General features: G+C 50.4%; 1 protein-coding gene across 1 annotated transcript; it reads right to left on the minus strand.

Moving 5' to 3' along the window:
* Positions 1-154: 154 nt before the first annotated feature.
* Positions 155-27540, minus strand: TRAP1 (TNF receptor associated protein 1). Its single transcript, XM_075515047.1, has 18 exons — positions 27390-27540; positions 22122-22289; positions 20840-20922; positions 20299-20439; positions 11565-11636; positions 10671-10831; positions 9330-9439; positions 9068-9141; positions 6462-6617; positions 5959-6079; positions 5761-5830; positions 4411-4558; positions 3701-3886; positions 2963-3101; positions 2373-2458; positions 1748-1893; positions 1284-1356; positions 155-1007 (listed from the first exon to the last, which is right to left on the minus strand). Exons 1-18 carry the CDS (start codon positions 27478-27480, stop codon positions 906-908), a joined length of 2127 nt encoding a protein of 708 aa, XP_075371162.1. The 5' UTR covers positions 27481-27540; the 3' UTR covers positions 155-905.

The raw sequence follows: 27540 nt of genomic DNA on the forward strand, positions 1-27540 counted from the left end.
TGTTTTCCCTCCATGCTCTCTGCTACTATCTACTGTTTCCACAGCCCTCTCTTCCCACCACTATCCAGTCCTTGATGCCCTGAAGAACCAACAAATCACCAACTGGAAGACACAAAGACCAACAAAGTAAGGGGAAGAGAGAAGAGTGGAAGGGTCTGGAAAAGAAGAGGAGTTTATTTATCATAAATACAGATCAGCTAGACAGGCAGTTTATCCCACAGAAGAGGCAAAACCCCTGGAGACTCTCCAGAAAGCCACACGCTGGAAAGCTGTTTCCCAGTTACTTCCCTCTCTCCACAGCAAGACCAGGATGAACTCAATTATCCAGCAGCTCGGTGATCTTTTCTGCCACGGGATCGTACTGACATGTTCCACCAACAGTATCTGTGTCTGCTAATGGCAGCAATCTATCTCCATGCCGGCAAACTCCTCCTGCCTGGTCAGAGGTGGAGGTTTCTTAACAAATTAATTAATTCTGTCAGTGCTTGTTCGGAGCACAATGGTGCACAGGGATTCAGTGGACGGGGGGGTGTATTCACAGACCTAACTGGGAATCTTGCTGCCAACATCTGTTTTGGGAAAGGCCATTTCTAGAAACAGTATGAAACGAGGCTCTTCAGGCTTGTGTCAGAAATTTGGGCATATTGTTTTACCAGCAACCTCTGGATTTTGTTCCCACTAAGAACATCGCACTTTGAACAGGTTGATGATACACGATCTAGTAATTACAACTGGCTCCTCCCTGTGCAGCGAGGGTTGGAAGTTCCCTGCATTCTCCCTGGCGCTCTGCCACGTGAACCCCTCGCTGCACAGTCCCTGCAAGCAGATGCTGCAATAGCTGACAGAGCGACTGCACTTGAGGAAAGAGAGATCAGCACAGAGTTCATCCTTCAGTCTTCTGGGGCTCAGTTTTTCTCCAGGATTTTGGTGAGGAGTTCGTTCAGCCGGCTAACCATTGGTCTGGGATCCTCATTCAGTCCTGCTGCTATCATGGCATTCTCATAAATCTGAAAAAGAGAAGAAAGCATTAAATAAGCAGCAAGAGCAAGCTGGATGAGAGCTGGGGAGGAAGTGAATGTCACTCTCCAGGACTTGCATGCTGAGACCAAGCATGCCTTCTAGGCCATCTGGTAGGAAAACACATGGACCACAAGTACCAGAAATACCCAAAGTGGGACCACAGAACGACGTGATTCCTGCCCGCTACAAGGGCTTCACCCTGTTCCTGGCCACACATGGTCTGCAAGGTGGTTCTGGGGGCTCTGAGAAGGCCTGGCTCTCACCTGATCAAGCAACAGCTGGGCCAGATCAGGCTGACTGTCCTTCAGCTCGTTAAGCTTCTTAATCAGAGCATGCCTGTAAGAGTGAGAGAGATCAACACTGAGACTTGGTATTTTTGGACACAATGAGAAATTTATTTTCAGAATGAGCAGCTGAGCCAAGGTGGGACAGAAAAGGTTCTACCTAAAGGCCAAAATAGCTCCATCTTCCTTGCTCCTGATCTGGGGGCTTCTCTTCTCTCCCATCCTGTCCCTATAACCCCCATTGTCCTCAGAGGGCTGGACACTGTGTGTGGGTGGCTCACGTCAACTGTGCCATGCAGCCTCACAGACCAAGGCACTGTGGTACACGCTGCGCTTAATGGGGAAGGCTCTGCTAATTGGGAGCCTTACATTGCCTCTTCTCTGCCTCCACCCCAGCAAGACGGCAGTGCCCCAGGCTTAGCACTGGTATTGCTCCCCCTTACCCTGTGTTGATCTCCAGGGTGGGCTGCAGGAGCTGGGCACGCTCCTCTTGGGTCTTGGCCAGCTGCTGCATGCGAAGAAAGTGGCGGGCAGCCCCCATCTCGAGCACAGTGATCATGGCGGGGTGGGTGTCCAGCCGTGTAGTCACCTGTGGCAAAAACAGCAATCAGTGCTGAGATGGAAAATGCACATGGGTTAGAGGTGGGGGATGTTCAAGGATTCGGGGTCTCCTCAGCACAGAGCCACACCAAGCCCCAACATGATTCGTCCCGACCCCACAGGAGCTGCCTAAACCAGCAGGAAAGCTGGGGGCCCAAATGGCCCCACTGGTCCACAGGCAAGACAGTCACCAGCCTGTTCTTCTGGTGTCCTGAGCATGAACTAATAAAATGGGCTTTGCTCATTGCACATTGAGATGTGGTTCTTCCGCTGCCATGCTGACCATCCAAACAACAAATGCCAGCATTCATACCATTTACAGAAAGGAGGCACGAAGAAGAATTATTTCACTCAGGGTCCAAAGAAAAATCTGTGGCAGCAGATCTCCAATCAACCATCATCTTTTTTCCCTAGATTATTACCTCCATGGATCTCCTGTACTCAGTTACCCAGGCACAGACTACCTACCTTAACACCAGTGACTCGAGAGCCTAAGGCGTTTCTCATCCAGGCCATCAGATCCTCAGCCTCTTTCTCTGTCAGACGTTCTGCAGCTGGCAGGGGAAAGAGGGCACATCTGAGCCTGCATCTGTAGTGTGCCAGTGGACAGTGAGCTTTACTCCTGAGCTCAGTCCATTTCATACTTCCATTTATCTGTTCTCTTGTGGAAATGGGAAGGCAGCACCACTCAGCACACACCTACGTATATGCCCTGATCCCAGACCGTGCCATACCCAGAGAGGGCAGGCTCATGCCCTGCTAATGCCCGCCCGCCTCTGTCAGGGCACCATGTTGTTAAAACTCAGATCATGGAAACTCTACAAGTGACATTCCATCTGTTTAAATTAGCAAACTGCTTAAACTTTGATCACATGGGATGAAAGGGACCTGCAAGAACTGCAAGCTGCCTCAGAGCATGAGAATGGCAGGATGGGAAGGAGCGCTCTTGCTCACACGCCCAGGAGCTGCAAGAGCGCTGGAGGAGGTGTACCCTCACTGGCTGGCACAGGGCAGCAGGACTGCATACAGCAGGAAGGGCCAGGGGAGCCTCACGGTACCTGGGCGGCTCTCCTCAAACTTCTCTTCCTTGTAGTGATCAACAACAATATCTGTCTCCACTGAGATCAGCTTCTTCTTGTCAAACTCCCGAAGGTGCAAGAGTGTCAGCTCATCAAATTGCTCATAGCAGAACAGGACCTGTGCCAAAAAAGGGACAGTAACACATTGTTTGGGATGTAACAGCATTTCCTCCTTCCCGAGGCAACTCCGCAACAAACAGCAAGAACATCACAAGGGAAACTAGCAGGTTAAACCCTATGGTGACTATTGCTCAGGGCCCCAAATGAAAGCAAACCCTTGGAAGGCCTTGTTACCATGGGTGGCAGGTCTGCAGCTGAACAAATCCTGCTGCCCCATGAAAAGTGAGAACCAGCACTGACTCCAGTCCTGAAAGGGCCACCTGCCCGCAGAGGACACCTGTAACACCATTACCAGCCCTGCACAGCAGCTCCGAGGCTCCTGCTCTGCGGCTCAGCGAGGGTATTAAACAGATGTCAGAACTAGATGTCCGCACAAGTACTAACTCGCCTGCACAGTGTGTGACAGCTCCTTCCTGGCCTCACGCCGCAGTAGCCAGTCTGAGTGGAGACAGAGGGAGCCTGAGCAAAGACACCGCAGTAGCGGGGGGTCTACCACAGGCCTCACTGCCCTTGCTCAGCTCTGAGATCCAGGTGAGCCCTGACCACTGATGCCGTAGCTTGGGCTGTTCCCCTGGCCGTGGCACACTGCTCACCCACCTCCATGTCCTTTTTCTTCATGGCCTCAAAGTATGGGGAGTGCTCGGCCAGGTGCCGGTTGGGTGCACACAGGTAGTAGATGTTTCTGCTCCCTGCCTTCATGCGGGAAGCGTAGTCGGTCAGGCTGGTCAGCTGGCCTGCGGGCAGGGCGGACGATTCATAACGTAGCAACTTTGCTATGTCCTCCTGGAAGAAATATGCTCCTGTGAGCTGAGGGCAGGCGACTATAGCTCTACCTGAGCACTCCCAGCCCCAAGAATTCCCTTTGTAGCGTGCAGGCCTGTTTCCAGCCCTGCAAAAAGGCTCAGGGGATTCTAAGTCCCTCGTTTCCTGCCCCAGATATTAAGGAGGTAGAAAAGTGACCTAGACAGGATGTAGGTCAAGCTCTCCTGGAAATGGGAATCCAGGCAGAGGACAACAGTAGGGGGAAAGCCCTACTTTATTGCCCGTTGTAGTTCATATTGCATCAGGGAGGGCTGACAACAGTGTGGGTACAGAGACTCTGCAGTGCCTCGAATTAAGTGGGAAGCAGCACCCAGTCAGAAAGAGCAAGAGTTAGGGCACTAGAGAATATGCAGGTCTCGTTAGACCCAGGAACACAAGTCACAGGCGTGTAAGATCACAGAGAAGTAGCAGTCCCTCTCATGCCAGGTCATGGTAGAAGCCAATACGCTTTCCCACCAGTTGCAGTGCTTCAGGACTCCTGGTACCTTGACATCCTGCTCTGCTATCGTGACAATCCCCTCTCTCATGAATACCCCGTAGTCCTCAAAGAATTTGGCGTATTTCTCAGGGTCCTTCTTGCTCTGGTCAATGAAGAATTTGATTAACCTCTTCTGCAAAACATCTCGGAGCTTCCTGCAGCAGGAACAAGCCTTTTTAAAGATAGCTGCTAGACCAAGACAAGAGATTTTAGGTGAACATCTCTCTCCCTGTGCAGTGTTTTAGTGACGCATTTGCAAACATGAGGACAAAGAAGAAACTCTGGGTCCACTGTCTCCCCTCCCTCATGACTCTACATCTGTTCTTTGTATCTCGGTCAAGAGCAGCTCTTGAGCTGGAGAGATGGCTAGGGCTGTGGTACAAATGTACTGCTGAAGCTCAAATCTTCAGTAACTCGTGACTCAGTGATGCTGCAGTACATAACCCGCTGTGCACAGGGCATCTGCCTCACTCCCACAGTTACCCTTAAAGACGGGAAGGAAGCGGCTGTAAAAGGGTTATACTTGGAGGAACCCTTTCTGAAGACCTGAAAATCCACTGTGAAGTGACAGGGTTAATTTGGTGACTATAGAGAAGGTAGAGGCAATTCACCAGCCGTAGAATACAGTTAGCCGTCAAACCTAACAAGATAATAGTGCCAATGCCAAGGAGTAAAAGCCTACTCTTATACTTCAGGTTCTAACAATGGCAGATGTTTGAGAGGGAACTTGAAGGACAAAAAGTAAGGGAAAACCAAAGCCAGATCTAAGGTGTTCTTAGAGGAGACTGGCCTGCCAGCAGTCAGCTTGACTGGGCCTCAGCACCAAATGAAAACCCTGCTGGCTGGCACTCAGTTTTTGCCAAAGTGTGTGTGAGCACAGCAGAGCTTTGAAGGAAGTCTGGAGACAAGAGGCACAAGGTGCTGTTTGAAGATCTACACATAAATAATGGTGACACTAAAGTACGGCCCAGCTTCCTAGTATTGACAGCTGACTGTCTGTTTGGTTTTGTTTTCCAAACCACTTGGTGGTGCAGACCAGACACTTTAAATAGCAAATCCACTCTTACTGCTGTAGACCAGAGATACTGAAAGGCAGTCTAGGACATGAGGGGCACGTGGCCCAAGCAGGCGGCAGCAGACTGTATGACACAGGACACCGCTCCCACATCTTGAGATGTGACCAGCATGGCTAAGAAACAACTCACTTTATAGACTACAGAAATTCTCAAGCATGGAAACGCTGCAGCTTACATGCCAGGTCTCTCCAAGACCCTCTAACTATCCCATAATGTCCCCTCCTCAACCAGCAAGAAATTGGAAGAGCCTCAGCAGTCCACAGGATCTGCCCCTTGCTTACCTGATAAGGGCACTCTCCTGCAGCAGCTCCCTGCTAAGGTTCAGGGGTATATCCTCGCTGTCCACAACACCTGGAACACAGAGCAACCCTTGAACACTGAGGCAAACACAAGTGCCAGGCTCAAGGAAGGCAGCCCCTCGCCTCACCCCCTGTGGAAGCCATGGTCCACAGCCCGCTATTCCTGGTCCCAGCACACACCTCTCAGAAAACGCAGCCATTTAGGCAGGATGTCTGCAGCTTTGGTTTGGATGAGAATTTTGCGGCTGTAGAGGGCAACGCTGGAGCCCAGTTCCCTGCTGATATCGAACATGGACGGTTTCTGCAGGAACAAGAGACAGAAGGGTAACACCAGGACTGTGCAGGGTGCCCAGCTGCACACTATGCTGCAGTATCTCTGTGGCTGCACCAGCTGACCAGGTCACACTCTGGTCTCCTCTACCAGTGCTGAACCCAACGAGAGCGGAAATCTTGGCTGTCTTCCCTGGGGACCTACCTGAGCCATCTTCCCGCTCCTGTCATGGCTCAGTACCCCCACAACTATCCTGCGGCACCCAGCCCACTGCAGAGATGCCACACGGGATATTCCTCCTTGCCATTCTGCAGCCTGAGCTGCCTCCTTTCCCTAAGGAGCTCTCCTATTCTCTCCTCTTCAGAGCAACTGGGCAGATGTTCCACTGTTCCCTGGACAGAAGGGCACGTACTTGCTCAGGCACATAAAAGATGCTGCGGATGTTGAGGGGAGCATCGGTCTTGTAGTGCAGGATGTAGCGGGGCTTGTCGTAAGCCTGCGCTATGAAGCGGTAGAACTCCTCGTGCTGCCACTCACCGATGTCCTTGGGGTCCAGCATCCAGAGTGCCTGTGGAGGAGCAGGGAGATGAGTTCCCATCAGCTCTCAACACCTGCGGTCTCACAGCACAGGGCTCTTCTTTCAGAGTTGCACTGTACCTCCAGGGCACCAGACCAAGGAAATATGATCTTTCAAAGAGACAAACTCCTCTGCGCAGCCCAAGGGCAGTGGGATGTATTATGGTTCAGGCACGTTATCACAGACTAACAAATTACTGCCCCTCAGCTGATCTCGGGTCACCTCCCATAGAGGTGCTCTCGCTCTGCAATATATATAAGGCAGCTTTGTTTAGCCCAAAACAGAAGGGATTTGGCTAACCTCCATGGCCTCACACTTGCTACTGGCCAAGAGCATCCTGGACAGTTACCACAGCTCAGCTGACTGGCAGTATCTCAAGGCCTGACCAACAAGCAAAAGAAAAGCGAAAGTTTAAGTGGGTCTGTTGCAACCAGCCTGCCTCCCTGATGGAGGTCACAATCCCACCACAAGGTCAGCTGACTGCTTGTGAAGCAACTCCTGGATTGCCTGTTTTCTGCTGATTTGTCTTGGAGCAGTTCAGGAGATGCTTTGTGAACCACTCGGCCATCCCTACAGGGTGCTTCAGCAGTCCCATTTCACACATCAATACGTGAGTTAAAGTCACGAGCTCCAGACCAGCTCCTTCCCTGTAGCTGTGCTTTCCACCTGCTGCTGCTCTAAACACCCCAACACTTTCTGGAGCATTCAGCCCATGCTCACACCAAAGTTTTCAGTACCTCAGCAAAAGACTAGCATCTAGCAAATATGAGGTAGGTTCTGCCCATTTAACAAGCATGGGGACTCAACTAAGAATCTCACGTTTCCAGACGGGTGAAGCCCACTACACTCACTGCCATTCTTTTCTACTCGAGCCCTAATGAATGACAGGAGCGATCACTGGGGGCAATACAAATATCCAGCCCACCCTCCACCTACCAGTCCAAAGGATTCGGGGCTCTGGCAGCCCTGCCATGCTGCCATACTTCTTAAAGCTTCTTCTGCCTCAAAGCCTTGTTCCACAAGTGGCTTTGTAACACTTCCAGCACACGCAAGTGTCCTGGAGGGTTTGCAGGATCACAGGTAGGATTACGGACTCAACTGGGTACTAAGGTACAGTCAGGTAAAGTGCTGCTTTCCCAGACACTCACTTGTAGTTACAGTTACCACAGTTACACTGGAAAAGCCTCTAACTCCACATTGTCAGCCACATGGCAAGCATTCAAGAGCTTATCTAGGAAAATCCACACCAGGGATCTGACTATGTCTCTGTTTACAGTGAACTGAAGTTGATGTGTGGAAAAACGCAAAAACAAGATCCTGGATAAAGAAAAGGCCTGAAATGGGAGCATAATGAGAATAAAGCTGTTGCTGTATCCCAAGGGAAAACAGACTTTCTGATACAAAGATAAAAGTACATGACTCTATTAAGGGCATTTCACCCCTTGCTCTAGTACTACTCTCCTCTAGGGAGTCTGTTCTATTGATTGTCAAGTAGAAAGAGCAAAGAGCTGTCTAAGTCTATTTCTGGTTTTGTAATTTAAAGGAAACAGCTAGAAAGCCTTTGGAACAGAAACACTATTATGCAGGAATCCAAATAAATATCAGTGACTAATAACACCAATCACATAACCTTAGATAAATTAACCTGATAAAATATTTAAGTACAGTCTTGAAAGCCTGTGCATTCAGTGCCACATTCCATGAAACAAAAAAAAGAGCCACGCACACACTCTCTACCTGCTCTCTTAGGTGAGGAAGCTTTAAACAACCAGAAAAGGAGATGCTGGAGGAAAATGATTCATAGATTTTTGTTTTAAAGATAATTAATTTCACCTAGGTGATCCCTGCAATTGGGCCAAGAACTTCTGACTAAAATGGATCTGGCTGCTATATAATTTTTAGTGGTCAGAAAATGCCAGCATCAAGCAGTGCTCAGATTAGGGCTGTGAAGAAAATCAGGCTGTGAGCTGAGCCACTAGGAAAACCAGCCATTCACTGGCACTGGCTACCTCTGAAGGAGGTAGGACTGGATGCTGAAGGACAGAGAGAACTGCAGCAAGAGGTGGCAGCACACCAGTGATGTGAGCAATCCCTACGTCGCTAACATGCCACCTGGCTTAAACAGTTAAAATAAGTATTATAAAGTACTGAGATAGTAATTCTGATTAAGGGAAAATCCAGAAGTTATCTATAAATAGAAACTGCTTTGCTAATCTGCAAGAATTCTCTCCAACAAATGCAAACAAGCAGTTCCAGGCATGACTTCTGCTGGATTGTCTCCTTTTGTTCTAATTAACTGATCACTACAGGGTCTGTGATATCCTGGACAATCCTCCCCTGATTTTTAGGGACAGCAGTGGCTTTATTCTGTTTCCTGTCTCCAGTGGAGGATTACAATGGTTCTTCTCCACGAGTGACCTGCCTGTGGCCCTCCTGCTCACCTGTAATGTGTTAATTCTTCTCCCATTGAGATACAGTGGGAAGCTGATGAAGTTGCTGTATTTTGTCACCACCTCTGGAATGGAAATAAGACATAGAGGAGTCACATTTGTGAAAACAACACAGTAAGAATTTCTTCAGTAACAGCAGGTGAAAGGTGTTGCAGGAGAGGAAAACCGCTGTGAATTCACCTCCCACTCAAGGGGCAGCAACAGACTTCACACAGCCCCTCAACAGGTAACAGTATTTCCCTCCTCCACTCACCCTTGACTCGGTCTTCATTTGCAAACTCCTTGCAGTCTTCTTTGAGATGTATAATAATCTTAGTCCCAGTTCTGACACCAGATGCTTCTGCGATCTCAAACATTCCTGAACTAGGATTAGAAACAGACTCCGTGTCAGCTTGTGCCTCAGATACATCCACTACGGGACATAAAAATATTTTATTAAACTAAGAGCACACACAACACTTCAGTGCCAAGAAAAGGCAAAAAATCTTGAATGCGTGAATGCTCTCTGTGTCTCTGAGAAGCCCCCCCAAAACATGTGGCTGCCTTCCCTACAGAGACTCCAGACCCAGGACACACTGCTCTGCAAAGAGACCAGCAGCCTCTACTGAAAAGGAAACAAACTTCAAACAAGTTTGTGTGGGCCCAGCATTCAACTCCTCTCCTACATTTCCTACAGTGACCGTAACGCCCAGGCTCCTGCCTTCTCCCTTGACAACTCTGACTTGTTTGTGGGCCCTCATTCATATCTCCACTGGAGTATGCAGTAACTGGTTACAATGACAAGCAGCTGTGCTCTGCTGAAGACAGCCCATTCTGGATGACCGTTCCTATTGCTAAGTGAATGCCATATGGGAATCAACCACTGGCGAGAGCACTGACCCAGGGGAGAGACAGCAGCAGCAATGACAGACAAGCGTTCAATGTGTGTGGCAATACAGATTGCAGTATACAGCAGCTTGCCTGCAGCCCAAGACAGTCTGATGTCTCAGTTACAAGATTTTTTTTTTAAGAATTTAAATAACTCAGTAAATGCTTTATTCCTAGGAGATTTTAAGGGGGTGCAGAGCTTTTCACTCCCAGGAGCTCCAATTTCAACATGGTCCAGCAGTCCACAGCTTTGCCATCACAGATGTTTGCAACTTGAAGCAAAAAGCAAAGGCTGAGCACACAGATCTGACCCACAGAAGACTGTGGGTCAGAGCCACAGAGCCTACAGAGCCACAGCACTGCACAAGCCCTGCCTACTGTGGGTGCCCTTGAGCAAAAAGCCAGGGGACAACTAGACCAAAGAGATTAAATATGTCTCTCCAATCTGGGGCACTGCTAAGATGATTGCGTGCCACCAGGGAAGGAACAGGAGAGGCAGGTACTCTGTCCACAACACGCCTGCTCTGAAAAAGCAAGTTTGTCCCTGTGGTTTTCACCCTGGCACATCTGGCCACACTTTGTTACCATGTATAATCTGGGCAGGGTCTAAACCAGTAAGCCTGGTCATGAAAGACCACACAAGCCTTGGCTTGCTTTGCACAGCTTTCAGTCCATGCCTGGTCTGGACACAGCCCCCCCATGTTTCCATCCCATTCTGCAGCCTTACCCATCTGAAGACCAGTGGTAGCCTGGGCTCTCCGGCTCTGCAGACTGCGAGAACACCTCCACTTTATCGGCCACCATGAAAGCTGAGTAGAAACCTACTCCAAACTGGCCGATGATTTTACTACTGGCTTCAGCTTGGCTCTGCAGAGCATCTAGAAAAGCCTGGAGGAACAAAGGAGATATAAACCAGCACGCAGTGACTTCAGGTACCACTGGGAGGCTGCGACCCATCCTCCAGCTGGGCTCCTCTGAGCACTGACGCAGCCCTATGCCAGGTACCGCAGCCTGGCAATCCAGTACCCTCATCCCACACCTCTATGTCAGCACTCTGAGGAGGGTGCCTGAGGAAAAGGGTTTCTCCCACAAGGACTGCACCTTTGGGAAAGGGGAGTGTTGCTTAGGGCAACGCTCACTAGCAGTAAAGAAAAACAAGTGAGGGCTCATTCAATCAGGAGCACAAAACCTTAAAATGGTGACTCCAGAGATGAAAAAAAACCCCATCAGGTACATATATGTAACAACTTGCCAGCATGAGGACACAGCTGCTGCCCTCCCAGACACAGGATGAATGCTGAGAGCATGTGCCCCTCCATAACGATGGCTTGGGGAGGAAGGCATTTGCTTTTGGGAGCAAGGGCAGCCAGGTGCAGCAGCATTACACACAGGGCCCATTAGCACTGCTCGGGCACCACGGGCCTCCCACGCACACAGCAGAGACCATTAAGAGCTAGAAGACTTCACAGGTAGGTTTCACCTTCCAAGAGGGGTGTAATTTCACAGCTGGGCTGGGGGCCAAGGGACAAAACGGACTGAGAAATTACTGGGAGAACAAAAGTGGCTGTAATTGGAGAAGACTTTTCTAAGGGGGCAGAAGGAGTGCCTCATCCCAAGTTACCTTTGAGCCTGATCGAGCAATGGTACCGAGGTTAGAAACGAGCTCCTCCTGGGTCATCCCAATACCTGTGTCCTGAAAAGAAACAGCAATTGCAGCTGAAATACCAGTAGAGAAGCAATGCTTTAGCAACCAGCACCCGAGCAACTTCTACCTCTGACTCCCACTCTCTCCCAGCCAGCTGAGCAGTAAATGCAACAGCAGATGTCCAGCTGTGGCTTCACCTGCATGTGGTCAGGACAGCGGACTCAAAAGGCACACAGCTCCAAGGGGCAGCCGCAGCTGCCTTGTGGCTATAAACTACCAGAAAGCTCAGAGACTCAAGCCACTTCTTGAGAGAAGACAAAACCATGCTACGACAGGCTGGTTTCTACATCCCTCTAAAAACGCACAGGGTGATGGTGCTGGAAAGAGATCTCAACCCAGTCACAGCCTCGCTGTGCCGTGCACGTACAGAGACAGTCTCCATTCCTGAACAGGTCCAAAGGGGAGTTGAGGAACAGTGAGAAGCAGCTTATTTCCAATCCGCAGATGGGGAACCGATGCCCTCACACCAGGAATCAGCGGCAGAGCAGTGAATCCCTTAACTCTCAGGTAATGCAGACTCTTGTCTACAAACACCACAGTCACTGATCTCCATCTACTCTGTCTTTTCCTTCCTGCTCTCCCCCTCACGTTATGCTCATGAGTATGAAGTTGAGTATGAAGCTTGAAGCATACACGTTGAGTATGAAGCTTTCAGTGTCCAGGTCCCCGAGAGCTGGATATTGCAGTGCCCATGGGAACAGTCTAACCCCAGCTGGAAGCGCAGCGCACCGGCCATGCCTCACAGTGCTCTGTCCAGGCTTCGAAGGCACACCATTTCTTGTATTGCCCAGTTTAATCCAGATTTGCACTCCTGCATGCAGATAAACAACTCCCTGCTGCTAGCGCACGCCTCTCAGGCAGCAGACCCTGCAGCAGCACCATCCAGAAAAGGCTGCAGCAAGCCTCAGACTAGGCTGCAACTTCATTTGTTGCACAACACATTTGCATGACCCCAAGGCAACACGGGTAACAGCAAACCCCAGCTAGAAATGGCCACCCTCTCACACAGGATGCCAACAAAAACCTTTCCCACTTTGTAGTCCAATGTATTTTCAGACCTGCTCCACACACATCTTCCACAGAAGCAAAGCGCAAGCTAATGCCCTCCAGGATGCCACTTCCGAAAACCAAGTGCTGTTCCCCCTCCCAAATCCCAGCAGCTTCTCTACCTGACAGAAACATCCCGAGAAGCCACTCTTACAGGCTCTCTCAGCCACTCCGTAAGGCGGCAGCAGCGTGAAAATTAGCCAAGTGAAAGCTGATTCTCATTCAATGTGAGGAGTTCAGCTCTACTTGAGTACCTGTGAGCGCAGTTATCACAGCTGACAGCAGCCGGCACATCCAGAAGCGGGCCGACACACTTCCAGTGCTGCTAATGCAGGGGTGGGATTCGGTGTGCAGGAGTCAGCAAAACGAGCTAGAGCAGAACCGGCTGCTGCTAGATGGCTTGGAGGGGAGATGCCAGAGTGAGTTCTGGCACAGCACGCCTCTACCACCCCTGTGGGGCATTTAGTGGGCTTACTTACTATCAAAGTAAGTTAACATCAGTACATATTTTTAATCTAGCATTTAACTCCACTGAAGGATCAAGCTGTGGTCAACTCGTGAGGTTACTGAGTGAGGTGCCGTGTGGGTAAGACTTTTTTGCATACCCACAAGTCACGGCACAGAAACACCTTCCCCTTGATTAAATATGGTAAGGCCAGTCAGTCGTCTTGGCTGAGAGGAGGGATGATGCCCGGTAAGATCTCAACAGTGGGAGATGGAAAGCCAGGAAAAACAAACAGGGTATGGCAAAATCTCAGGAATCTGCCATGGTCCCTTCCCCCAGGGAAGAAAAAGCCAGAAAAGAAGTTTTCAGCATCTGGTTCAGGTTTTGTTCATGCTAGACCCTGAACAGAACTCTTAACTCCTCTGATCCACTCCTATTTATAGCACAGCATGTAATTCCCAAATTCCAGTATGTTAAAAAAAAAATATATATCCCTAACCCGTGAATTTATTTGGCTATTGAATTCCGAACTCCCTGCCAAACTTATTGCAAAACGCTTAATGACAATTCCTGGAGACTAGTTTGGTGAGGGTGAATGGCAACGAACAAAGAGAGCACAGCTCAAAATGGTCTGCTCCCCCAACAGTGCCGAGCCGCTAACAGGGAAAGCGTAAAGCGTCCTTTTAGGTGGCCGGCCGAAGATCCTGGCAAAGCAGACATTTCCTACTGCAGGAAAACACCTGGGCGGATTACGATGAAAATGCCATCAAGATTCAAACCGCTCTTGCAGCGTACACGTTTCCTGCGGCTAGCCTTCGCGCTGCGATTCTCGGCTCCCTTCACCAGATGGTGCTGCGCCGGGGAACGGGGAATAAAGTGGCAGCGGCAGAGAGACGGGAGCTCGGCTTCTGCAGAGCAGGCCCTCTTCAGCGACGGGAAGCAAATGAACCTGCCCACGAACAGCCTGCCTCGGGCTGGGCCGACGCAAGCGCTGGCAGCACTAGCTCCGTGAAATCCAAGAAAGGAGCTGGCGGGACTTCCACTGCCCTTCTCGCTGCGCCCCGCGCTGCCCGGGCTGCTGCTCGGCCTCTAGGCGTCTTCGCCAGGAACCACCGTGTCACCACACAACCCTCTGCAAACACCTTCTGCCCGCGATCGGCCAGCCTAAATGCAAGGACTGCTGTTGCTCCACCATCAACATTACAACTTCTCTTCCCTTGCAGACAGTTTCAAGCCCTCCCTTCAGTCTGCAAGAAAAGTTTTATAAGGCTGAAAACAGCCACAGCGGAGTTATTTGTAAAGGCACGAAGCAAATTGTACATGGGGCTTCACAAATTACAAGACGTGAGGGATACGTTCAGAGTTCAAAGTGCCAAATGCTTCTCCACAGCTTGGAGAAACCAGCCACTGTGTACCATGAAACAGAGTTCAATGCGCTGACACTTCATTAGCTGAAGGTTAATTACAGAAGCCCTTCTGTAACTCAGCATAACAACAACCTACTCACCTGGTTGAATTTCCCTTCTGGGACTTCTTAGGGTGCAGAGTGAACAGCCTCCCCCTGAACCATCCCCTCTACAGCCCTGTCCCTCTGCAAGACAACACAACAAGCTACAGACCTTCAACCCATCTTCTGAGGGACTATGACGAGCTCTATGGCCACACTTGTTGAACTGCACTTCTAAACTAAGTGAAGAGACAGCAGCTGAACATTGCTTTTAGCACCTTTTTGTGTGTGGAGACCTCCCAGATAGAAAGGCTGCTGTTGAACTGCACGGGACCTTTGTGCTTTCTCTGAACTTTGTTCTAACCTTTGTGGCGTGGGTGCTGGACGTTTGCAAACAGAGACCGTTCTGCGTAACGATGGCTGGATAACTGCCGGGCACGCAGCACCTCGGGGCTCGCACCATTAAATCCTCTGTGTTTGCTCTGCAGCCCCGAGGACCTCCATCTTCCTTGACGGAGGGGTAAATGAACACCTCCAGCCTCGCTATCTGTCTCATCAAGTCAGTCAGTCCACAGCTCTTGTATTCCCATCATACTTTTTGGTAAAGCAGAAACAAACTGCACACAATTACAGCAACAAATCTAGTTTAAAACAACAAATTGCTTAGTTTAGCTGGTAAACAAGAACCTAGGTAATGTAACATCTTTGCTCATTACCTGAGTCCAATTTAAGGTGTTGCAGAGCCTCGCTACACCAAACAATCCATTAACTAACCATTAACTGCTGCCTTTGCCACAGCTGCATCTGAAAGAATGCTTGCAGATCGAGGAACATGCCTGAGCTACTGTGCCTTTCATTTTGCTTTGTTGCAAAACAAACACTTGAAACACTTATTTCAGTGCAAAATCTCAACGGGCCATCAGAAGAACACTGACTACATTATAAAATAAGGACACGCTGCTTTCACCATCTAATGAGGTAATGAAATCCCAAAATGTCCGATTAGCAAGTGTCCCCCCTGTTGTTTAAATATCTTGCTTAAAGAGACTTAAAATTCACAAGACCAGGACAGCAGCCACACTGGAGCAGCATTCTGGTTTAGAATCAATAGGGCATCTGCAGCAGTCAAGAACAGAAAAGGCACAAAAAAAATGATGGATACAGATACAAGGTAATCTTGGTCTAGTACGTGGAAGCTGTCCAAAGCAGAGAGCCTGAGGTTTCCTTTCCTTTCCAATACCTTGTGTTAACATTATTTTCAACAATGCCGAGCATTGCTGCCGGCTCAGCTTCCACCCATCCAGGTCTAAATGCCCAGTGTTCAGAAAAGTACTTCCTTTTATCCACTTTGAATTTCCCATTTTTAAATGTGACGTGCTCTTATTCTGGCATGAAGAGGAAGAAAAGAAAAGATTCTGCACTTCCTTCCCTAAGCCACAGGTTATTTGAGATTATTAAATTTCTGGTTCCCTGGCTTATTTGTTAAAGATGATGCAACAACTGGAAGCTCTAACCCACCCCTGCAATCAGTGGCATGTTTCTGTAAGCTTAATTCCACCTAAGGCTTGTCCAAGCACAGCCAGCTTTACCCCTCCATCTCTACCCGCATTATTGTCCATCTCCTGCTCCCCTGCTTCCTCAAGCCCAAGTGGCAGACGGATGCTGCAATGCTGCACACAGCTAAGGACATAACCCTCTCTCTGCTGCAGCCTGGTACCACAGGGTGGCTGCCAGGACACGACCCAGCATGGAGGGGCACTGGCTCCCCCACCTCCACCAAGCTTTGTTGGACATGCAGGTGCACCTGCATTGAACTGCTGGAGCTCAAACATCTCAGTTCCTTACAAGAGCCTCAGGACAGTCCAGTCCTTGCTGCAGACTGTTTATAACTCATACGCCAGGAGAGATCTGCTCAGTGATACAGGGAGCTGTTGCAGGGAGGAGTGGTGTTTGCAGTCATTTTAACTCCTCCCAAACACAGCAAACTTGTTATTTTGTGGCTTCACAGACACTGATTTTGGATGACTGCAACAGTGAGAAGAAAGCCCAGCAAAGAGGAGTGAGCAGCCCAAGCTCTGGCAGCAATTATGCTGCTTACCTGTGTTAAAACAGCAGTCGCACTCCCTCACCCAGCAACAGCAGCTATTAGCTCTGTAAACATTTCAAACAATTTCCTCTAAACTGCTAGCACTGTCCTAGCCCTAAATTAAGCATCAGCAACAAGAACAGCTCCAGCCCCCGAGCTCACACAAACACCGGGTTACCACCAGACGCAGCAGTATGGCAGAGCTGCGTAGCAGCAACACCGACTGCACCACAGCCAAGAGCCTGTCACCAGCCGGCTGCGGGGAGCCTCGTGCAGGTGTTGAAGGAGAGCTCTGTGGTCACGGGGCTTTGGGGTCTGTAAGGGGTTCTCTGTTCCCACCTCAAAGGGTCCAAAAACACGTCTGTAAAGCCTTAGCACACAGAACTGCAGAGCTCTGCAGATCTGTCCTCGTTGAAAACACACCCTTAACATTTTCATGTGGATTTTCTTAAGAGATCTGACCTTGCAGGCTGTGGCTGCTACCAGGTGGAGCTGTCCTAGAAACAGAAAGAAGCAGTTTTCAAAGGGGTGGAGGAAACAGTGGAATTTGCTAAAACAACAGGGCTTTGGTGAAGGAACCGAGGTGGTGTAAATCCAGTGAACTAGACAGTGAACATTTCCCTCTTAGCAATGCTTAGGTAGGATATCCCTGCATGAGAACATCACACTCAAATTCTGAGTCTTGCTGTGCTTACGACTGAAATTCAGTCCTGGCAGAGAAGTAAGCAGAACTGCAGTCACTTAACAGAGATGAAGGTAGTCCTTTACGGGAGCTAGATAATCTCCCCCAGGAACATGCCTGTAACGGAGGCCATCACACATTACAGACCTGCCTTTTCTCAACTAGTGAGACACAAAGAGAGTCTACAGGGCTTGGAAGGGGAGGGGAGAGATCCAGCAGATCCAGGGGCCACGAGCAGCAAGAAGATCTGAGGAGAAGGACCTAGGAGTCAGAGTGAGACAACGGGACCTTTCTAGAAAAAACTGGGCTGACCATTGCTACAGATGACACATGAGGGACCTGCTGCTTCTGTTTTGGTGGGTCCTAGTGAGTACAGAAAACAAAACAGCAACTAAGACACAGGTCCACCTCTGCCTCAGTCCTTGCAGGCAAGTTTTTTCGCACCTTTGCATTCCTGAAAGGTAGGGAAATGTTCTGAATGAGGCTTGCTCAAAGCAATTGTTATATGCCATATGTTCCTTCAAGAGGTTATAAATAAACCCTTCAGTGGAGGTAAGGAGCTTTAGGCACTACTGAGAAGGCAAACCTATTAGAAGAGATTGGAGTAGCGCTGCTCTCTCTCCCTTCTCAGAGTGCACTCTTGCTGCAGTTAAAAGCCTCCTAGTTAAGACTCACTTAGTCACATTAGAGATGCGCAGGCAGCCAGGTAGGGGGTTATAAAAAGACAAATCCCTAACACATCTAATTGGGTATGACGTCAAATGCACCCTATCTGCAAGGTGGGCAAACAGGTCTCTTAACCAAGCTGCCAAAGAAGGGGACAGCTTCCACAGTTACAGGACGTGAGTTGTAAGAATGTCTTGACGGAGTCAGAAGCTATGTGTCTGCTATGATCTCAAAAGGGAAAGACGAGAGCAAGACAGGAATGACACCCTACCTGGGGCTAAACGAGAGCTCATTAAAGAATCAGTGTTGCACAGCAGTCAGAAAAATGCAATAGTCAGGTGTGATAGGAACAGCAAAGCCTCTGCATTACGGTTTGAGAATCTTTGGGTTGATGATTGTGTTGCCCACTGACGATCACTAACTTCCCCATGGCAACCACAGCTGCTTGTTCTGCAGAGAAACAGAAGTACAAAATAACTGAGCAGCATCTAACAGCCAGTGCTTTTGTCCCACGTGAAAAATATCAGATCATGTGCTTTGTCTGTGCCACATCTCCCCTGGACCTGCTACGGTCAGCCTTTACTTACTGCTCTCTGCCTCGTTCTCCGCTCTCCTGAGAATGGTCCATAGCTACACTCTCACAGCTGACACTGGTCCACCAGGAAAGTTACCAGTTTGCCTTCTTTGCATTAAGAGCTTTGCCAAGAAAACACCAAAACAGAGCTGCAGCTTTCCACCCTGGACAACAGCCACAAACAAGAGCAATCAAAGTACAGAGAGCAGGACCAGCTCCACCTTCCCTCACCACACAGGTGAGCATGCTTACACTCATCACCCCCCTCCTGCTAAGCATTTTGTCACCAGTAGGGAACAATCAAAACCAGGGCTGCAGAAAGGAGGACAGGTAAGAGCTATGGTACTGCCGCAATCTATAGCCCCACCTGTACGTTAGGGCAGAGCCTCAGCATCAGCTGGACTTGGCCTGTCCTGGAGCAGGAGGAGATAGAGACAATCAGCAATGGGAGGTTCTTCTCACCACCCCAGCATCTCCCAGCAACTGAGGTGGGAGGGAAGGTCTGCGAGCTACCATGTAACACCTCTGACTTAAGGAGGTGACACAATTCCATCCCAAAGGTCAGGATGAAACCAGACTCCCAACTTTTCCGCTAGTGAGAAATGCACACACAACCTGAGAAGTGCACCAGGCAAGGTACTGGGAGAAAAGCTACTGGTAGTTCCTAATAGGGAAGGAAGGAGCAGCAAATTGCACTTACAAGGCTCAGTGCAAGGTCCTGCACTTGGGCCACAACAACCCCGTGCAATGTTACAGGCTTGGGGAAGAGTGGCTGGAAAGCTGCCCAGCAGAGAAGGACCTGGGGGTGTTGGTTGACAGCCACCTGAATATGAGCCAGCAGTGTGCCCAGGTGGCCAAGAAAGCCAATGGCATCCTGGCTTGTATCAAAAATAGCATGGCCAGCAGGACTAGGGAAGTGACCGTGCCCCTGTACTCAGCACTGGTGAGGCCACACCACGAATACTGTGTTCAGTTTTGGGCCCCTCACGACAAGAGAGACATTGAGGGGCTGGAGCGTGTCCAGAGAAGGGCAACGGAGCTGGGGAAGGGTCTGGAGCACAAGGCTGATGGGGAGCGGCTGAGGGACCTGGGGTTGTTCAGCCTGGAGAAAAGGAGGCTGAGGGGAGACCTCATCGCTCTCCACAACTACCTGAAAGGAGGTTGTAGAGAGGTGGGGGTCGGTCTCTTCTCCCAGGTAACAAGTGATAGGACGAGAGGAAATGGCCTCAAGTTGTGCCAGGGGAGGTTTAGCCTGGATATTAGGAAATTTTACTTCACTGAAAGGGTTATCAAGCATTGGAACAGGCTGCCCAGGGAAGTGGTTGAGTCGCCATCCCTGGAGGTATTTAAAAGATGTTTGGATGAGGTGCTTAGGGACGTGGTTTGGTGGTGGACTTGGTAGTGTTAGGTTTACGGTTGGACTCGATGATCTTAAAGGTCTTTTCCAACCTATACAATTCTGTGATTCTGTGAAATTTTCCTATAGGGGCAAGTGGGGAGCAGATAAATTGGTGGTTTCTCATCAAATCCTGAGGTTACAGCCTCATGAACCAGAGTTCAGCTGAAGACAAGACACTTCTTCAGGCAAGCCTGGGAATCCACAGGACTGTGCTGCCACTCAGCTTCCACTGATCCTTCACGGGACAAAGGCTAGTGATGAGAGCAGCAAGGAATAACGCTCTCCTATTACTAAAGGGAGGTACCTGGATCGTGATGGTTCTCTTTCCACTGTCCGTCTGCAGATGGATCTCCATCTCTGGCAAGGCCTTCCCTTCTGCCATCAGCCGATGACGCAGTTTCTCCAGCGCATCGCTGCCATTGGAGATCAGCTCCCGGATAAATACCTGGGGATGAGACACAACCTGACACCTCGCCTCATCCACTGCATGGGACTCCCAGAGACCTGGGAACTCATTGCCTACTCAGAAACAAATTCCCAGCTCGCTAGAAAAAGAACTGCGTTTCCCCATTATCTGCCAGGAGAACAGTTTGTCTGAACTCAGTATTAAGGTGCAGAGGCTCTGAGGCTCACAGAGTCACCTGGCCATACTTACAAATTGTTCTGAAAACACATTTTCAAGGTGTCTTAAAAAAACATCATTCAAGAAAGCATGCCATGGGAACAGCACAGGACTTGCTGGGAAACTGAGCAGGCTTCTCCCAGCAAAACCATTTTGGATGTACCCCTTGACAGAGACAAGGCTTTGCAACAGAAAATCTACCGGCAAGTAGTGGGTTCCTTACCTCCTTCTCCGAGTACAAGGAACGGGCAACAATGTCCAGCAGTTTCTTCGTTTCAGCCTGAAACTCATGTTTAGAGGCTGCACCTAGAATGAAATCACAAACACACCTTTAAGGCACTTCACCAGGGTCCTCTTGGGAAGGAAGGCAAAACTGCAGTCTTACCATGTGCTTCAGCTTCCCACAGCTTCCCAGTGAAGCAGGATGGGACACAGGTAGCTGTGGCCTCCAACAAGATGACAACAAAGGTGTTGTCTACACCCCCCTATGAGGCAGCACGCTTTGCCAAGCAGACACTTGGCCTCTGCACCTCACCTCCTTGCACACAAACCTCAAGGCAGTCAAAGCCTGCAGTACTGGCACACTGGTCACCATGTCTGGGCTGCAGAGCAATCCGTAAACAAGAAGTGAAAAGTGGTTCCCCTTGTTCGTAATGCGTGGCTCCAGGCAATCCCCAGCCGCTCTCTCAAGTGCCTCCTGTCGTTTATAGCCTGCCTTCCATACTCTTCCTTGACTTGATTTTCAAGGGAACCATCTGCACATGCCCTGCTCCAAGAGCTTCTACAGCCAGGTAGCATTTCTCATGCCCAAACAATACTTGGAGCCATAAGCAGAAAAAGGCAGATTCTCAAATGTCTCTGTAGAGCAGGCAAGGGAGTGCATACGTCCAGCCACCTAATGCAGGTAGGTAGCTGTACCCAGAAAGAGAATTTTCCTCAGAAAGAATAACACTACAAAACATGTCAGCTGAAAGACCATCCTTGGCCTTTTAAAAATAGCATTTCTCCTGCTATTAGAGAACCCTGAAGCAACATGGGGGAAGCTATGGGTCACACATCACCTCTGCCATGCCCTGCTGGCAAGGACCTACATTCCCCAGTGACAGTGGTGAAGCTGGGGTGTGGGCAGCAGCAGGAACAGTGCATCACCCCACTGGGGGCTTCACAGCCTGGCAGTCTCAAAAGTACCTGCCACAAAAGCCACGGGAGCACGGAGTTAAGATGCTATTTCTATGCTTGAATAACTCATGCGACTTTGCTTTAAAGCACCTCTCCCTGGAGACGTGCAAAGCAATTCATTCTAACCACTCATTAGACCTCCATGATCCACAGCAATGACCTGGGCAGGCACAGCTTGCTTCTGGGACAAAAAGTCTCTTTTTAGGCAAATTCTAGTGCCTGCAGAGTCTCTACACATATGCATGACCATCGATATCCTGGCTAAGCCCACAGATGCAACTTCTTCCCGCAAGTTGGTCCCACAAGACACCTACGTTCATGCCCACCTTTCACATTCTCTGTGTTGCTGATGATGGTGTGCAGGGGCTCTTCTTCCTTGTTCTCCGCTGTCTGTGTGCTGTACGTCCGGACAGCAGAAACGCTGGTGGCAGGAACGTTGTACTGGAGGCTCCAACGACGGAGTATTTGTCTTTGGAGACATGCTGCTCCTTTTGCTAGAAGACACAATTCAAGATATTTCAGTATAAATCACAAGTATCAACAGCAACAGGAGCACTCTTTAAAGGTCCCATTTAAGCAACCCCATGGGGAGTTACACTGTCCAAGCAAGACTGAAGTTCCCTCGCAATCGAACACCCACCATTTCCCTCCGGCACTGCCTTCACTATGTAAGAAGGGCAAGTTGCTACTTCAGACTGTCTCTTCTGAATTAAAATTCTGAATTAAAATTCTAGCCAGAAGATGACAATTAGTAGCTCTCACAACGAATTAACTGGTGAGGAAGAGGCAGTCTGCAGCTTTCATTGCCGTTACCTGGCGAAGCTGAAGACAAGGCTTCAACTTCCACATTACTGCCAGTGAAAACACAAAACCCCGGCGCAAGCAAGGCAGCCTGCACCTCCAGGAGATGCCTCTGCTGCACACGCAGCTTCTCTGGATGCTGCACTAACGCTTACCATCAAACAGGCCTCTAGGCACTAAAATCTATTTCCTCCTGCCGACAGTAACCAGCTCCTTCACAAGCTCACTCCCCTATCTAAGAACAACTCCAGCCAGCACTGTGTGGCCCCTACAGCCAGCTGAAGAGTTACTTTATGGCAATAAATATTTGGCCCTTGACTGTCCGAGCACAGTTAACAGAGCACAGGGACTACATCCTCCAACAAAGCCAGCTCTGGGATAAGCAGCATGTGCAGCAACAAAGCCACTAGTCAACAAAGCAATCAGGAGGGAAAATGAGACACGAGTCAGGAAATGGCACAAGCCCCATTAAGGGCTGGGATTCCCAGTTCTCCTCCTTCCATTGTGCCCAGGTGAACGGAACAGTCTTCCCTCTGTTGGGGGACGAAACAAAGCCAAACCTGGCCACAAAAAGACCATTTACAGCCCTACAGAGCTCTGTCCAAAGCCAGTTACTTGGTGTGATTTCTGAATTGTAGCAAGAATGGCCTGTGCCAGAGTAAGAGCCCGGAGGATGTGGATATGGTTGGACTCGATGATCTTAAAGGTCTTTTCCAACCTAAATGATTCTATGATCTGATCATGCAGCTGCACTGGGGCCAGGGGGTGACCTGGCCTTCCCCAGCCCTACAACGAACATAAACGGCTGGGGCTGTTTTGGGAGGCAGAGGACCGACCAGGATGGCCTGGGCAGAGCAGGGAGAAGCTGGATAAGCAACATAAGTGACTGGAAGCAGTGACAAGCCCAGGCTTTTCTTACGACTCACTCTGTGCTTGCGAGCTGTTTCATCAAGCAAGGAAAGGAGACAAACCCTACACCCCAGGCCTGCAAGAGGCACATCTTCAAAGTGTCCTTTCTTTAGACAAATGGGTACAAAACCACCCAAAGACCGAACTGAGAACCACTGGCATGGTGAGAGTCCCTGCAGTGCACCTGTGACCGCCCTGGAAACAGCTTCTTTGGCCGTCTACAGCCCTCCAGTCCAGCTGACACGCTGGGAGAGCTCAGCTCCCTCCTAAACCCTCCTCCACCTTGTCACAGCCCTTGAGCGAACTTGGCATCCCAGCCCTTTCACCAACATCCCTCGTCATCCTCCAGCTCATCTTGGGAGGTCTCAGGCTCCCTTCGCAAGTGCTCTGCTAACCTCCTGCCCACCTCAGCAGGTACTACAGCCAGTATGGTCACCAGAACAGGTTTTGCCGCTCCAGACCAGCAGGCTGGGCTCTCATTCACTCCAGGATCATGTGAATGCAAACCCCTGAGCCTTAACAGTGCTTCTTGGTCCTGCACCTCATCCCCAAGAGCTGCTCGAGGAAGCTGTCAGTCCTCATTCTTCCTCTCCTCCTCACCGAAAGCTTTGAATCAAGATGCACTTCTCCAGCCAGAAGCTTGAATTACTCCCCAGTCATTCTGCCCTTAAAGAAAAGAACCCACAAATAGTTCTTAATGCATCTGAACACCTCCTACACACATAACTGTTCACTCTCTGCATCACAAACAGTTCTGCCGCATTATCACAGGACATATTCTTTATCTTTCATTCGACTGCCTTTGTTGGGCTCATCTGAGAAAGCAACAAGGAAAACGGCCTGGGTGACTGAAGTGGAAAGCAGCGGAGAAGTCACCGTGTGGCTGTCCAGCCTCTCGGGCTTCAAAGAGGAAGGGCCTGAATCAGCCCAGGGTTTACATATTTTATTTATGTATTTACATGGGGTTTACATATTTTATACTCATTTTATGCTAGATTGTGTAGGATACTCTGAAAAATCTGCACTTGTATGTATACACACACACACATTTCCCAACCAGCAGAAATAAAAGAGGGAATGTTGCTCCCTCCCTGACTCCAGGATCCAGAAGAGAAGCAGATCAGCAGCAGCTCCGTGCTAGCCTTAAGGCCACTTCTATCATCAGATCTCCAGGCAGCAAGGCCCCGGAGCCAACAAACAGGTCAACCCCCAGCCCACAAACACTAGCTGACTCTAGAAACTACAGCTGTTCATAATTTTTGATGTATTCACATTTTTTTGTCTTCCTACCTCTAAAGCACAATAATAAATCACCACCCATCAATTCAGAAGTTATTTTTGGATTTGTGTAATGTTTGGTCTTATCACCCTTAATTAACAGCCTGTCCTGTACCAGGTAGAGACAAGGCTCATTAAATGCAAGCTGCAGCACCTTCAGACCATTTGTCTCTTGCAGAGCCCTTGCCTGGCCAGCAGGGGAAAGGCTCCAGGCAGTTGTAGATAGAAAACCACAATTATCAGCACACGAAAGCTGTTGAGAAAGTTTCTGCTGGGTTAACAGGTTAAGTGATACTTGGAAGGAGGCTGAGAAACAAATTCTTAAGACCAAGAGACAAAGAAGGAATGGCTCTTGCCCCAGCTGAGCACTGTGATGTGCTGGGGCAAATCAAGTCTTTTTATATCGAGTTATTCTAACGCTTAAGCTTTATCACAGTCCACATACCTTCCTATTTGTATCACTGCCCCACCTGCACTGTAAAGATGGCAGATACCCACATTACTCTCCAGCTTCCAGTTCTCTGTGAATCCCAAGTGATCCTGTGCATACGACCACGGAGCGGCCTCGCACAAGGGGAACACGCCACAGCAAAGAGAAGGACCCTCAGTCTCAGGGGCTCCTTTCAATCTGGGCACCAGGATGGCTCAGTGATTCCCAAACCCAACCAACCGCCCAGGAAACACAAGCTCTTCTGGGAAAAGGACTGCAGTGAGCATTTAGCCCAGCCAAACGTCAGTTAGAAATTTAGGGTGGGAAATGAGCACAAAGCAGTACGCGGCTCAAAACAAAGAGAATTTAGGTCAGCAGAAATTACCGTAATAGCTCAATTGCTGTGCCGTCGCGAGGATGCTCTTGCAAAGAAGAGCACTAGCAATAAGATGCTTCCAGCTCGGATCTCATTAGAAGAAAGAGCTCTCTAGCTGGGCACCAAATCCTGTACCAGTCTAGGGAGAAGAGAGTCCCTGACTGATCCGCTCACACCAACGCATCTCCCGGAATCAAACTCTGCACCAGCTTTAGCCTTCAGCGTCGCGAGAGCCAAGAGAAAACGCTGCCAACTTTGCATGGCCGAAGGGAAGAGACAGCTGTCCCCGCAGCCAGGGACCTCCGCCTGCATCCAAGTGAGCGGACACCACCTCCTGCTGCTCCCTCTTCATTTTGCACCCCACACAGCTTCTGCTCACTATTTTTCCCCCTGAAGGACCTGAATGACAGGTTAAGGAATAAAACTCTGCCTCTGCTGGAGTACGTCTAACCCAACGGAGGCACACGGCTTCTTTCTCAGACACGGATGCTAACAAGCCACGGGGGATTTCCGTGGTGGAAGAACTGAATTGCCCAGAAACACCGAAGTGGCACTCGATGGCACAATAAATCTAATAATCTGACCCCGATAGCGACTCTATTTGTCACACGATTTCCTCTGTCACATTTTCTCTTCATAACCCACAGGGAAACCACAGACCGCACTGACAACTTACAAAGCTGTCGATTAGGAGCCAGAGGACAGATAAGGAAATACTGAGCTCACAGCTGGGAGGGAGAAGACATGCGGGAAGCTTCTCACCATGCCTCGGCTGATGACAACTCACAAGCACGTTTCCAGACCTGCGCGCTACGGCCTCGATAAGACAATACATCCCGTAATCGAGACCTCAGAGCTTGGATTTTCTCAGCCCTCAATCTTGTCAGGTCTCTCTGGTGAAATCTTGAGCTCACCCCTGGGAAACACAAACGGTTCAGGCTCATCTGTCAGGTTATGTAGTGCTGAAACGGCCCGGAACCGAAACGCCGCCGCCTTCTGCTCCTTCCCCAGCACCCAGCTGACCTGAACGTGCTGTACACCCTGTACGAGCCAGCAGATGAACGTGGACATGCTATACAGCCTATAGGAGCCAGCAGATAAACGTGGACATGCTATACAGCCTATAGGAGCCAGCAGATGAACATGGACATGCTATACAGCCTATAGGAGCCAGCAGATAAACGTGGACATGCTATACAGCCTATAGGAGCCAGCAGATGATGAACGTGGACATGCTATACAGCCTATAGGAGCCAGCGGATGAACCTGGACATGCCGTACACCCTATACGAGCCAGGACGCGAGCCTGAGCGTGCGATATGCCCTATGTAAGCCTACAGGCGCTCGCCTCCCAACAGGAGGGTTGGGCGCTGCCAGCCGCTGTCGCTGTTCCCGGCGGAGCGGAGCTCCGGCGAGCGGCTCCCCGGGCTGACGGGCAGGCACCACGGCAGCTCGTCGCCCGCCTTTCGCCCCTGAAGAACGGCCGGCGGCTGCCGCCAGCCGCCAGCGAGGCCACGCTGCCCGCGCACTCGCGGGCCCCGGGGGCGCTCCCGACCTCCCCGAGGACGGGACAGACGCGCACCGGCGGCGAGAGCAGCCCCGGGGAGGCGAAGGAGCGCGGCCGCCGGCGGAGCTGCAGGCCCGGGCCCCGCCAAGGGAGACCAGCCGCCCCCGCAGCCCGGCGGGGCCCGCGCCCCCTCACGCCGCCCGCCCCAGGCCCGCCCCCCGCCAGGGCCCCGCGCAGGCTCCGGCCGCCCGCTGACGGCGGGGTGACGGCGCGGCGGGGCCGCCCCAGCTCACCTGCGGGCGCCCGCGGCCCGGCCCCGGCCCCGGGGCGCAGCAGAGCCGCGAGGCACCGCCCCCGCCGCGCCGCCGCCGCCGCCGCCGCCATGCCGCGCGCTCCCGCCTCACGCGGCGCCGCTCTACCGCCGGCGCCTGGCGATGGCGTCAC

The sequence above is a fragment of the Mycteria americana genome, chromosome 12, assembly GCF_035582795.1.
Source record: "Mycteria americana isolate JAX WOST 10 ecotype Jacksonville Zoo and Gardens chromosome 12, USCA_MyAme_1.0, whole genome shotgun sequence".
Classification (NCBI taxonomy): Eukaryota; Metazoa; Chordata; class Aves; order Ciconiiformes; family Ciconiidae; genus Mycteria; species Mycteria americana.